The sequence below is a fragment of the Pituophis catenifer genome, unplaced genomic scaffold (genome assembly GCF_029215685.1).
Source record: "Pituophis catenifer annectens isolate HBS135680 unplaced genomic scaffold, rPitCat1.0.hap2 SCAF_1, whole genome shotgun sequence".
Classification (NCBI taxonomy): Eukaryota; Metazoa; Chordata; class Lepidosauria; order Squamata; family Colubridae; genus Pituophis; species Pituophis catenifer.
Genome location: NW_027256881.1, coordinates 32,701,800 through 32,716,532, shown reverse-complemented (window position 1 = coordinate 32,716,532; position 14,733 = coordinate 32,701,800). Strand labels below are relative to the sequence as shown.

At 37.4% G+C, this 14,733-nt stretch overlaps 1 protein-coding gene across 1 annotated transcript in view; it reads left to right on the top strand.

Annotated features, from left to right (window-relative positions):
• The window catches only part of SPTBN1 (spectrin beta, non-erythrocytic 1), a 171,856-nt gene that overhangs the window by 106,911 nt on the left and 50,212 nt on the right, over window positions 1-14,733 (top strand). The window contains exons 4-10 of the mRNA XM_070932247.1: window positions 4,880-5,053; window positions 5,814-5,905; window positions 6,997-7,077; window positions 10,065-10,180; window positions 11,467-11,579; window positions 11,988-12,175; window positions 13,253-13,370. Coding sequence (XP_070788348.1) covers window positions 4,880-5,053; window positions 5,814-5,905; window positions 6,997-7,077; window positions 10,065-10,180; window positions 11,467-11,579; window positions 11,988-12,175; window positions 13,253-13,370 — 882 coding nt within the window. The remainder of the gene's footprint in view (window positions 1-4,879; window positions 5,054-5,813; window positions 5,906-6,996; window positions 7,078-10,064; window positions 10,181-11,466; window positions 11,580-11,987; window positions 12,176-13,252; window positions 13,371-14,733) is intronic.

The following is a 14,733-nucleotide window of genomic DNA, read 5'->3' as shown; positions in this document are numbered from 1 at the left end:
CTGCCTGCAACTGGTACACCACTTGTGGACCTACCTGGAGCATAGGAGACCTTAATAGACAGACTCACACTCTACTCATCACACAGTTAGATTATGCAATGCTTCTACATGGAGCTGATTTTGAAGCCCACCCAAAAATTGAAGTTGGTTCAAAGTCTAGTTGTCTGGTGCTCAGCAAATTGTACCTACCCAGTGGGCCCATCATTTTTATGTCATTGTTGAACAACTCCAGTGATAATTATTACTTTTTTGTTATGCAGATTTTTATTTTTTATTATGTGATCATTTTATAATCAGGATGATTACTATTGTTCATTTCCAGGAGTTTGGTCAGATGTGGTAGCATATCCAATAAATAAATTACATATGTCTAAAATTTCATTTCAACTTAACCATTATACCCTAACATCCCTTATGTACTCTATTTTAATTAATTATATTTAAGGAAATAGATTCCCAAGTAAAGTGTTCATCTACGTGTTCCATTTAATTTCATTTGTCTTAGATCTGTTACTTTTTAAATGTTTGGATAAATATTATTATTCCTGTAAGGCATTTCATGGCATGGAACAACTTGCCTTCAGAAGTTGTGGGTTCTCCAGTACTGGAGGTTTTAAGAAGAGATTAGACCACCATTTGTCTGAAATGGATGGTATAGGATTTCCTGATTGACCAGGGGGTTGGACTAAAAGACCTCTAAGATCCCTTCCCAACTCCGTTATTTTGCATACCTTTATTTTCAATCCAGAGTATTTTAAGAGAGCAGAGAAAAATGAGATATATTATTTTCACTTAATAAAATAACTAATAAAGACATTGGGCCAGACTTCCCCAAACTAGTGTCATTCAGATCAGTTAGGATTATACTTTCAAGAATTTCCAGACAGCCAGGCCAATATCATTACCTCAGTGCAGCTGGGGAGGCCTGGAGAGGGAAGGATGAATTGCAGAAATAAGCACATTTTAAATTAGAAATCTAGCTCATAAAGTCATTGGATCAAAAGACAAATCTGAAAAAGAAATGAATATAAAATGTAAAAATACTCTGTGAATGTAAAATGACTACAGCATTTTCCTTTCCAACCACATACACCAACACACAATGAGCTGTTGCATAAAAATGACTGAACCTTTAACAATAATTGCTTTATAATTTGTGTGAGCCCAAAGGTCAGCTCACACAAACAGAATCTCTTTGATGAATTTTGCCCTTTACAGCGTGAAGAGTATGTGTGTGGGGTGGAGATTAAAAAGCATTTAGTTGCCTTGCTTATGTGTGCCCAGTTCCTAACTGAAAATCTTAAACAAACATAAAAACAGTGGATCAAGAAGGAGTTTTCATTCCTTGCCACCCAGCTTCCTTATCCCAGGTTACTGGTTTCATAATCTGACTTCAGGGATTGAAATGTATTTATTATTACTTGCCTGACTATTTTTCTGGACTAGGAATTGAATGTTACTTTTCCAAGTCCAGGGTCATCCTGTCTTTCCACCAGACTAATAGCATCGCTCCGTTCTACATGAATGCATAATATACCCACAATCAAACTGCTACCAAAAATCTTTCATTTTATTGCTAAAGACAAAAATCTTGGATCAGATATTATAGATACAAAGTAATTTCATGTGTTCTTACATAAATAGCCCCACAAGTATTAGACCTTTTTTTTTAATCCGCTAATTCTTTTATCTTTTCTTTTATGTACACTGAGAGCGAATGCACCAAGTCAAATTCCTTGTGTGTCCAATCACACTTGGCCAATAAAAAATTCTATTCTATTCTATTCTATTCTATTCTATTCTATTCTATTCTATTCTATTCTATTCTATTCTATTCTATTCTATTCTAGTTTACTAAGTGAGTAGTAGACAACACTGAGCACCAAAACCTTTCTCTGTCTCCTTGCTTTGTTCGTTCACCTACACTAATTCCCTGTGCCTTGAAGAATTATTGGATGTGTCTTTGTCAATAGCTTATTTTAATTGTCTATCTTAGGGTTTTTGCTCAGTAGCTCTGCATTTTGGATACAATTATTTTATACTAAATGCTGGCTAATCTTACTTGGTAATGTTCTCACTTCACATGGACAAAGATGTTCTCTTAAAAAGAATGGTAGGCATTCAGCAGCCCTCCCCAGCCCCTTTTCAGCCCTCAGAGTAAGTAGGACTGAGCAGATAGGGATCTATAAATTGATAAATCACAATTAGTTTCCCAATAATTTACACTAAAAACAAATGTAAAATAAAAACATTTGTACAGTTACAGTTCTTGTACAGTTACAAGAACAGTTGTAATATAAGTTAAACAAAACAAGTTGCACATACAGTATAATTAAACTTGAAACTTAGAAAATTTATCCAGTGTAAAAGCCTGAGCAAAAGGTTGTGTTTTTAAGGGTCTTTTTAAAAGCTAATAAAGATGTCATCTCTGTCCAAAGTATGTTCCATAAAGCTGTGATGGCAACTTAAATGAACCTGTAACTGTGCAAAGCTCTTCAGTTAAGAGTTTTATTACTAAACTATTCTCTCCAATAGCCTGGGCTTCAGTGGTAATGACCAGCACTTCCTATTTTGCCTGGAAATGTGTAGCCAGCACAGTACTGTAAATAGAGTTGTAATACAATCTCTTTTTATTCTTTATAAAACTAAACTGGCTTCTGAGGTTTGTACCAGTTGAAAATTCTGGAGTAGACACAGAGATAGATCCAAATAGAGCACATTATTGTGGTTAAGCATGTAGGTTGTCAGTGTATGTACACTATAGTCTTAAAGGCATTATTCTCCAGAAACAGGAACAATTGGCATAAGTATTCTTGGCTGTTTATATGATTTGAGAAACAAGGGAAACATTTGGATTTAGAAATATATATGATCCTTCTAGGAGAGAGTTACCTCATTCAGAATAGGAAAATGTATTGCCTTTCTGAAATTATACTCCCTCACAACGAGCATCTCTTGTCTTGTTGGGTTTCTGTTTCATCTTTTTATCGCTTTATCCCATTTTTATTACTTGTTGTGCCTTCCCGGAACCAATTAACGAGTACCGAGGTACCATTTTATTCCCATATCTCTCAAAAGGACACAGTGGATGCAGAAGATGCCATGTTTGAAGTTATTGAAAGCAACTGAGCCATCAAAAACCAACACTACAGACAGAGGATTGATTTATCAGGCCAACCAAGCTAATCTTGGCTCCATCAGATTTAAGTCAGTTTGAAATTGATCCAAATAGTCTGCTGTCTCTCAAACAGTTGAGAAGCTTTTGGTTTTCAATCACCTTTCCATGCTCTCATTTAGCAGAAGAATTGAGAACTGTTGGCCTGTCTGTCTGTATAAAGGAAAGGAGTGGCTAGAAATAATCCTGCCTCATTTGAAGAGTTGTTCTAGATCAGGAGTGTCAAACTCATATCGTCACGGCATACGTCACATGACTTATCATGACTTCCCCTCTTTGCTAAACGGTGTGAGTGTGGCCAGCGCAAGATGCATCTGGCCTGCGGGTTGTGAGTTTGACACCCCTGTTCTAGATAAACTCTTGATAGTCATTTTAATTAACTGCAGTATTGTGAATTGTAGTTTTTACTGCATGTAAGTGAATCATCCCCCTTTTCTTTTTATGAGCTACATAAGAGTCTCTTAATGCAACAATTTGACATATGTTCTTAAGGTGGTTGTGTACAATTTACATTTTCTCTTAAATATCTTCCTGGAGCATTGCTTGCTCCTTTGTGTTCCTTTATGGAAGTGAGCTGGAACTAATTTCTTCTTCCTAACATCTGTCTTATTTTTATAAAGACTCCAAAAAAAGTTGTAAAGTTTCTTAATCCTGAGGTCTCCTCAATCAGTCATGGCAGCAGCTCTGATTGGCCTTTTTAAAAAGAGTTTACATTTTGGCAGACAGTGTTCCTTGGACTCTTACCAGTTCTCATTACCGCATGCATGCAAAGCTCTATTTGCTTGTTTAGCACTTTCTCACCACTGCAAGGAATGTGAGTACAGAAACATAAAAACAGGATGTTTCCCTTAAACGTAACCAGCATCATATGCACCCATTCAGTGTTTGGTAAGCCCACAGAACAAAAAGTTTGATTTGGCATTATTTATCTTTTTGGGAGCTGAAGTTTTATCTATTCGACATTATGATTTAGTAATTTAACAAAATTTAATATAATAAAACATGACCCCTTGAATGAACTATTTTATTCTCTATCCCGCACAGCCAGCTAAATAGTTGAATAAAATTAGCAATAATAACACTGAAATTCTTACCGATTCTTTGTAATTGTTTCAGAACAATTTTTGAACTGCATACATTAACTGGTAGAATGAACAATGCTTCACCTGCTGCTGAAAATTATATTCCAGGTTAGCCTCTTCAGGAAGGGTGTTCCCAGCAGGGATGCCAATACTGAGAAAGCCCTTGTTTTGGTGACTAGCAACGAAATAGTTCAGTGGTGGGTTGCCCCCGGTTCAGATCGGTTCTATAGAACTGGTAGTAAAACCGCCGGGAGGCTCCGCCCACTGACTCTGACATCACGAGAAGCGATCTGCACATGTGCAGAAGCTTCTGCGCATGCACAGAAGCAAGGTGCATGCGGGAGTGAAGTGCGCGTATGCGATCCCGTTGCGAACCGGTAGTAAAGGTAAGTAGAACCTACCCCTGAAATGGTTCTATCTGTAATAATGAATAGGGAAGCCTGCTACATCATAGCATGCTGGTTGAGGAATTCTGTTAATTGAAGTCCATACATCTTAAAATTGCCAAGTCTGACAATCACTGGGAGATAGAGTTGATAATAACATCTCCTTAAAATAATGAAGCCTTTACTACCTTTTCATTATTGTTTCTTTTCCTCATTTTTAAAAATGTCCCATGTAGCCCAAACCAACAAAGGGAAGGATGCGAATCCATTGCTTGGAAAACGTTGACAAAGCTCTCCAGTTTCTGAAAGAACAGCGAGTGCATCTTGAAAACATGGGATCTCATGATATTGTGGATGGAAATCACAGGCTAACCCTTGGACTTATTTGGACAATTATATTGAGATTCCAGGTAAATGCAGAATCATCTATATTGTAATGGCATTTGGCTTATGTTTCTAGCTGTGTTGTTTTCCAACTACTTCTTCACATACAAACCTCTGATGTATCACTTTTTTCAATGTACAGTGTTTATATTTAGTTATTTATCTTTCTGTTTTGAACATTTTTCTCCCCTCCTTTTGGATTAAGATCAGGCATGTTTATTCTTGCCATTTTACTTCAGAGTTATGGGTTTAAACTTGTTGGAAATGCATTGGTACCACCCAAACAAAATTCAGCATCTTAAATCAAATGAGACCTCATGGAAATCAATGGTATTTCCATGGTAACTGAATCATTCTCAGTCAAAAGTCTCACAAAAGTCTTTGGATGAAATATTGCTTCAGTTGCGATGAAAATGAGCTAATGTTATCTACCTTCTTGTGTTACACTCCTTCCCTTCAGCAACTGTGAGGAAGAATTCAGAAACTTTTGTTTCAGTTTTTGACAAATCTCAGTTTGTCATGTCACTCCAAACAACACAAACACATGGCGTTTAATATTTAATAGCTCTTGCTTGCAAGAAGATATATCTTGTTGCCCCCTACAGGTAGTCCTCATCTACCATAGTTGGGACAGGCAACTTGTTATTAAGTGATATGGTCATTAAATGAAACCGCAACTGTGCTTATGGTCATAATTCAGCTTTACTTTTCTTTAAAGACCTGTGGAGATTGGTTATTGCAAAATTACTTTTTCATCACTGTCATCACTGTCCTGTGACTTTCCAGATTCAGGACATCAGTGTTGAAACAGAAGATAACAAAGAAAAGAAATCTGCTAAAGATGCCCTACTCCTGTGGTGCCAGATGAAGACAGCTGGGTGAGTTTGAACTGAATGATCATCTAGATTTTCCATACAGCATTCTGTAGTAATGGAAGAGTGTGTGTGTGAGTGAGTGAATGTGTGTTTGCAGGTATGTGCATATATCTTTTCTGATTAAGGAGAGCACTCCACTTAAAAGTAAAAGATGTGCTAATATTTTTATAATAATACATTATGATCCAATGTCATGTCTTGTGATGTTTTGCCAGCAATATGAACTGACCTACGATATTTTGTAGGTACTGTGGTTAATGGTACTGCTATTGCACAAACAACAATTATGAGGTACACAATTTAGATAGTTGCACATTATATATATCCCTCAGCCTGTCACATTTTGGAAGCACAGGTTTCTTATGAGGGGCTTGGTACACTGATTGGAATGAGCCCTGTCTTCTGTAGTTCCAGTTGCCTTTAATATGGCCAATGTTAAAGGCAGTTGGGACCAATTATACCAATGCTTGCAGTATGGTAACCATGGGACAGGGGATGACCTTTGTTTTCATATGATCACTACATGGGCAGCTTTAGGAAAAGTTACTGCACTCATTTCTCTTGGTTTTCTTCTAGAAACTTGTTCCAGCCTCTTGCTTCTAGTTTGGCATGAATCAGTCATCTTGGCTAGGCTGCACAAGTTGGCAGCTCACTAAAGACTTATGGTGTTGGTCCTGGCATTTGCTTGCATCCCTATCTGTGGGGCCTCCTTTCTCACATGGCTCTTCATGCTCCTGCAAGCTTCAATAATCCTTTACTCATCCTCTTTTCATATACAACTATCAGGGCTTCAGAGGATTTCCTGGTTCATGATAATCCAATTTTCTTTGTGGTCAATAAGTTCATAATAAATTCAGCAACAGAATCCTCCCTATCTTTTAATTGATATATTTTAATCAGGATGGCTTGGACATTATCGGGAGGACAAATTATTAGGACTTGGCTTGAAAATGACTGCAGATACTTTGGGGGTGCTTGAGCAGAACATTTGGTACCTTAAGCAGCTGGTTATTATCATTTTTCATGTCTCCAAGCATTAAATCTAAATTGATTGAGTTTTCTTTTGTTTTTCCTTTGGTCCTTTTTTGTGTCAGCTATCCCAACGTCAACATTCACAACTTCACCACCAGCTGGAGGGACGGCATGGCTTTCAACGCACTAATCCATAAACACAGGTGGGCGTTTGATGAAATTTTGCGAGAGTTTTAAGCACTGAACCAATGGATACAGAATTCTATTTTATGTAAACTGAAAGTTCTAGATCTCCTTTCTGAGACATCTGCATTTCTCCATCTCTGTCTGCCTCTTCAGACTTCACTCCAGACCACTTCTTCTGTGAAACCTTTAACTTAATTCTGTAATTTTTCTTACCCTGGAACAAATGCTAACAGCCACATCTTGTGCATGAAAACATGGAAATAAATCCTACATTTAGTCAGGCTTACTTTCAGGTGCTTAGGATTGGATTGCAGATCTGTATCCTACCGTATCTACTGTAATTTGGCACTTCTGTCCTTTTCCCTTGGTCATGTTTGAAGATGCACTGTGCGTTTTTGATCAAGCTACTCTGTAAAACATATGAAATCAGTATATATTGTAGGGGCAAGCAAGTGTCCACCTTACATTCTTTGATAGCCAGCAGCTCCTGAGTATTGATATGTCTTTAAGCATACTGAAGTCTGAATGAGTCAGGACTAGAGATCACATATACAGAGAAATTCACACACACACACACACACACGCACACACACACACCCCTCCCTTTCTGCTGAAGAGAAAAATGATTTCTATTTTTAAAAAAAGAAAGGCAGAAATTGAAAACAGGCTGAGAAGCGAAAGAAGGTTCATTATATCTCCCCAACAGGATAAGAATTAGTTGTTGACTCCTCAAGGAGTTGAAAAAGAACTTCAGGACTAATTGAAATAGAGGAAAATCTTTTTCAGGAAAATTGCCATCATTGAAAGCTTAGATAAAAACCCCTTAGCTAAAAATAATTCATAAAATTAATTTTTATTTTCTTTTGGTCCAGTATGCTTAAAGTTGAATATTCTGTCATGGTATTTATTTTCTCTGTAAATGCCCAGGAATTGTTTGTTTTCTGCAACTTGAAACCTAATTAGAGCAAAGTTGCCTCTAAATTACTAGCGGACCAACATTTACTCCAGAGCAGGGGTTCTCAAACTTTTTAAACAGAGGGCCAATTCACAGTCCCTCAGACTGTTGGGCTGGACCAACTGGGTGGCGTGGCTAGATGGTCATGTGACTGGGTGGGCATGGCCAATTTAGCAGTCCATTAAACAATACACACAAATTAAACTTTAATTTGTTATGCTCCTGGGGATGGAAAGCAGGTTAGTGAAGGGATGTGGCTGCCTTGGGTGTGTGTGTGTGAGGGACTTCTGTTTGTGTGTGTGTGTGTGTTCTCGCGCTCTCTTTCTCTCTCTCCCTCCCTCCCTCCCTCTCCCTCCCTGTCCCCCCCTTTCTCCCTCACACTCTCTGGAGGCCAAAAGGGGCCCATTTTTGGCCTCCCAAGGCCTCCGCACATCCTGTTTTTGGCTCCTGAGGCCTCAGCGCATCCCGTTTTTGGCCTTCTCGGTCTCCAGTACAACTCTATTGCCCAAAAACAGGTCCGTTTTTGGCCTCAGCCTCCAGAAGGCGGGTGGGGGCTGGCGGGTAGGTGAGGTGATATGGGCGGGGCAGCCTCATAGTCCCATGCAAGCCGGATTAATGGCTTTGGCGGGCCATATTTGAGGACCCCTGCTCCAGTGGCTTATATTTTCCTTTACTTTTTTCCATAGGAGATTGCCTTTTAAGATGCTGTTTGAGATTTGGACCATTATATTTTCAAATCTTTATCATTGAAAGTTTACCTTATGTTGACATAAAGCTAATTTTTAAAAATATATTTTTCTCTTTTTAAAAGAATGAAATTAGATGTTATTTATCTAATTGTGAGGTTGATCTCTCTCTCTCTCTCAAAAGGGAAGAAGCAAAAATTCCCATAGACATGTGCTTTACCAGGAGATGGCTATAGACTTTTTTCAATCTGTCTCTTACCAGAATTTATCAGTAAAAACAACATGGGTTGTGGGAGTGTGAATCCTTTTTCCACATACCAGCAATTCTGTAATAGCTGCAATTCTGTCCTGGAAAACAGGTGATGCACCAGTAATTAGCAGTCTGCTACCCCAAAAACAGGCAGAGCTATCCTTCGTACACCCAGATCCCAGATCTTCAACCTTGCAACAGCTTGAGCAAGATTACAATGATGTATGCATCAGCCTAGGTCTAGGACATCATTTATTGTCCCTAATAGCAGTTTCTTCTGCTGAGAAAAAAGTTACTATTCTATTTGGAGAGAAATTTGTCTCTTTTAGGCAAATAGTGGTTGGAACAATAAAGAACTCCTACCCGGTTCCATATATAAGAAATAATTTTAAAAATTCTTTGAATACTGATTTTTATCAAGTAGCATCACAACAAAAAGAAACACATTCAGAAAATATTAATAGTAATAGCATTTGATTGATAGCCTTATGATCACATGTTCATGCAAGCATAAAAGAGTCAGAGCCCATCTCAAGGATCTACTGCATTTGGAGGGGTGCCCTTTTGGTGCTTTTGATTCTCATGTAATAGTAGTCTGTACATCGTCATATCTTATTTGCTGTGTTCAGTTTTGGCCTGTATAATAAGGTAATTATTTAAAAATAAAAACAAAAACAATATAATTGAAATAACGCTAAAAGACTGCAATCAGTAACTCGGCTGGGAAATTGCACATATAAAACCCTTTTGCTGTTGGCTCCCAAGACAGTTCAGAGGCAAATGATTGATTTTAGACTTCATTCTTGCTCGTTTGCTTCAGTTGCATGCTCCAGCCCGTACATGCATGCATTTTATCTTTCACGAGTCATTTTTCTCTCATGTCACAGTATCATATCCCCCACCCTCTCCATTTGTGGAATTATTCTCCTTGATTAGTACGTATTGGGGTACTTTTCTCTGCCACAGAGTTGATATAGATGAGTCTGCCTCTATTTAAAAGTGTATTCCATGTCTCATTTCTTACTGACTTTGATTCTTTATCTGTCTGATTCCTTTGCTAATATTCCTGCATAATACAGGACAAATTTAGGTAAATATATTTTACATTCTTAGGCCTGATTTAATTGATTTTGATAAGCTGAAGAAATCAAATGCACACTACAATCTGCAGAATGCTTTTAACCTGGCAGAGCAACACCTTGGCCTTACTAAACTCCTGGATCCTGAAGGTAAGAACTCTTGACAGTAACACAAATTTCTCTTCTTCTGTTAGTTTTCCTGTGTCCACTGCCTCATTTGTAGCCAGCCAAAACCTCCTTTCCAAATTCTTTAATCTCTAAACCAATGTGTTAAACAAAAGGTGACAAAACTCAGAGGGAGGGCTCATTGGAAGATAATATAATTTTTAGAGGCAGATAACAAATTCATTTTTCTGTTATATTCACTGAGTTACACAGATTGCCTTATGAGTAATCCTCATAACCACAACTGGGACCAGGATTTTCACTGTAAATCATTGTGATCATGATATTGAATGGAATCTGATTATATAACAATTTTATGGTAGTTGTTAAGGGAATCACCATAGTCATTAAGCTAATCATGTGATCGTTAAGCAAATCTAACTTCCTTAGTGTCATATTTTTTCTGGAAAGCAGCAAGTAGTGATCCTGTGACCATAGGACATTGCAACCAGTCCTAAATGCAAACTGGTTGCCAAGCACCTGAATTGAGATTATGTGAGATCAGAAATGGTGTGATAATATGAGTACAGATCATGATTCACTTTTTCCATGGTGTTATAATTTTGACTGTTAACTGAAAGGTTGTGATTGGGGATTACCTACATCCTAATGGAAGTCTCTGCCTTTTATTCTGTTATCTGTGTGTAAGATGATCAACTGCTTTTTCAGGCAAATCATAGAGTCCAAGTAAATAGCAAACCAGGGAATCAGTCTGGATTTAATTTTAAATTCTCCATTCCAGCACTCTAATGAAAGCTAAAACAGAACATTATACCAAACATGTTGCACCTGCCAAAGTCAGTGGTTTAAGTTTAACTCAGACCCTCAGCCCATACCTGTAAAAAATACATTTTGTTTTATGATAACACTGTAATTTGTGTTTCTCTACATTTATCTTCTGCAATTAATACTTTGGAGAAGGGCACGAAAGCACACTTAATGGTGCTTAGGTTTTAGAATCTGGATTGGGAAGTGTGGTATTCGTATTCCAAATCATGAATCTTCTCACTTTTTCTGTTTCGCCAACCTTATATGCTTGTCAATATAAAATATGAGTGAGAAAACCATGGGAGCAAAGGCTGGACTATCAGTATATGATCAATTCTAAACTTTGTGACATTGCAGTATGAAAATGGATTGTATGAAACTCTGTATTGACTTACTCCCAGTGCCTTGTCTGATTGAATTCCTGATCCTTGCTTCAGTGAATCTTCAACATGATTCTATGATTATCCAGCTCTGCATTAAAACAGTTCTTGTTTGCTTTTCAGATATAAGTGTTGACCATCCAGATGAAAAGTCTATTATCACCTATGTGGTGACATATTACCACTATTTTTCTAAGATGAAAGCCTTAGCTGTTGAAGGAAAGCGAATTGGAAAGGTACCCAGCTTAAAGGTTTAAATATGGAATGTAGCATGCTTATCTCTTTTTCTTGCAGACTTACTCAGTTTTATCATATGCAAATTTTAATGCCACTGCAATAACACTTTTTTATCTCAATATGGATTTGGCATGAACTATTAAGGGTGAATTAATTCACAATTTAGTAATTCCCTTTTAAATACTCTTAGGAATGCTAACATTTTATTTCGGCATGTGCATTTTTTTTATCCATTATCTCAGCAGTCCCAATTTTTTAATTTCATTTGCCCACTTGTTTTGGGTTGCCATTGAAATACATTGCATGAACATACAAACTTGTAGACATGAACACCATCTTCACATTGCCACAATTTTTATCTGAAGAAGTCTGATCCTTATCTCTTTGCCTTCAACTGCTTGTTTCAGGTGCTTGACAATGCAATTGAAACCGAGAAGATGATTGAGAAATATGAGTCTCTTGCCTCTGATCTCCTTGAGTGGATTGAACAAACCATTATCATTCTGAACAATCGCAAGTTTGCTAACTCACTGATTGGTGTGCAGCAACAGCTACAAGCATTCAATACCTACCGCACGGTGGAAAAACCGCCCAAGTACGATTTATTCACCATATCATTATCTTTTGGGTTGGGAGAGAAGAATTAATTCCAGTGTAATAAACAACAGGAATCATCTGGCAATTTGCATGTGTTAATCTTGGATGATTAGAATCTAGTGATGTTTTCCTGGTGAAATACTAAATTTATACCGTTCATCCAGGAACTCAAGGTGATATACTTGGTGCTCCCTCCTATTTTTCCCACAGCAGCAACCCCATGAGTGGGATTGGGCTGAGAGAGAGTGACTTGGGCCAAATTCACCCAGTGAGTTTCCATAGCAAAGGGTGAACTAAGTCTCTCTGTTTCTAATCCAACGCCTTAACCCTGTACCACTGTCTTTTTTTGTTTTCTTTTGGGAAGAATTACATTAAACTAAGTATTTTGCTCATTTTCTGGTTAGCTAAGTGTAAAAGTCCTTCTCTATCCACTTAGTATGACTGCAGATAAGACCCCAGGGCTGTAAGTGGTCTGAGCCATGAGCATGCATGATTTTATCTTAGAAATAAGGGTGTTTGCCTTTATTGTAATGTATAAGCAACACAGGCTACAAGCAGATGTACAACCAAAAGCGACTGCCAATTGTAGAAAGGAATATAAAAAATGTATTATTGTGTCTAATCCAAAATAATTCATACAGTAGCAATAAATCATCTTGGCAATATATTTCTCTTGATGCTGAACATTTTCTTTGAAAAATAATAGTTTATAAACTCTGTAGCCATCAATAATCTATTATGCACTTTTGAATTGCTTAAAGTACCCGATTCTGTACAAACCAAGAGAAAAAATATTAAAAATTGCTGTGTTGCAAGTAAATATAAAAAGAATTTGGTTTGCTTCTTTCAAGAGCAGGTAGCTAAATGTGTGAAGTGTCGTTTAAACTAGCTATTAGTATGCATCATGTGCCTTGTTACCAGATTCCTTGTTTATTTATTTTGCCTGCATAGATTAATATGGCTACAATAACTGTGTTCATCTAAAGCATCCACATATATAGATGCAAATACCCTATTGTTCCTTTGCAGAGTTAATATTTGCCTCTGGATTTTACCCACACTGCTTTCTTTTCAGATTCACAGAAAAGGGAAATCTGGAAGTACTGCTTTTCACCATCCAGAGTAAAATGAGGGCTAACAATCAAAAAGTGTACATGCCCAGAGAAGGAAAACTCATCTCAGATATCAACAAGGTAAATACCTATATAAATTTCTAATTGATTTGTTCACCCAATGCTACTAACTGAACTCTGGGATGATCAGGATTTTGAAGCCTAACAATAGTCTTGGATAGGATTTCTAGTATATAATGCAACAACACTGTGACTTCCAAATGGTTTGGACTTAAACTATCAAAAACCCTTAGATAGCACAGTCTACTTAATTCTTGTCTATTAATTAATTAATTAAGCCAGTTTGGTCTAAGGACCAGGCTGCAAACAGTGAGATTGTGAGTTCTAGTCTTACCTTTGAATGAAAGCCAGCTGTGCGTGACTGAGGGTCAGTCACACTCTCAGCCCAATGGTGGTGGCTGTTTTGGGAAAATAGGAGGAATATTAGTATGTTTGCTGCCCTGAATTATTTAGAAAAATAATAAAGGTGGGATATGAATAAATAAATCAGTTTTTAAAAATCTAAAATAAAAATTTTAAAAAATTACGATAGGAATTAGTTCACCACATCTGCAGTGTACCTAGCTTGAAATAGATCTATACTAGTCTCCCTTTATTTCTTTATCAGCGAAATATAAATTATATATATATATATATATATATATATATATATATATATATATATATATATTCAATTGCAAAGGCAGTCTCTTCTTCTTTTTTTTTTTTAATAATGCAAAGCCAAGCGTAAGTGCATGCTGAAAGGATTTTTTTTTCTGAGACAAAATGGAGCCAGACATAATGGTAGGCGAACAAAACCATAAATAGAGGAGTGGTATCATGAAATTCTCGGTTCTCATTCCACATTTTTGGGGGATCAATATAAGGAGATAGCACAACCCTGGCCTCTTCTTTTCAAAGTGACTTTTCTAGCAACCACTATCAGGATTAGCTGTCCTGATTCATTTCTGCTTCTTCACACATTCCTCCCTACTGAGTTTCCAAGTGTTCTTACTAAATGTGGAAGAAAGAAAAGGTAGTCCCTAGAACAGTGTGTCTCAGCCTGAGCAACTTTAAGATGTGTGGACTTCAACTCCCAGAATTCCTCATGCTATCTGGGGAATTGAGCCACTGTGGTGCAATGGTTAGAGTGCAGTACTTCAGGCTACTTCTGCTGACTGACAGCTGCTGCAATTTGGCAGTTCAAATCTCACCAAGCTCAAGGTTGACTCAGCCTTCCATGCTTCTGAGGTGGGTAAAATGAGGACCCAGATTGCAATATGCTGACTCTAAACCTGTTAGAGAGGGCTGTAAAGCACTGTAAAGCGGTATACAAGTCTAAGTGCTATTGCTAGTCTAGGAGTTGAAGTCCACACATCTTAAAGCAGCTGAGATTGCAAAACGCTGCCCTAGAAGATGTACAGTATGTGGTACACAGGCCACT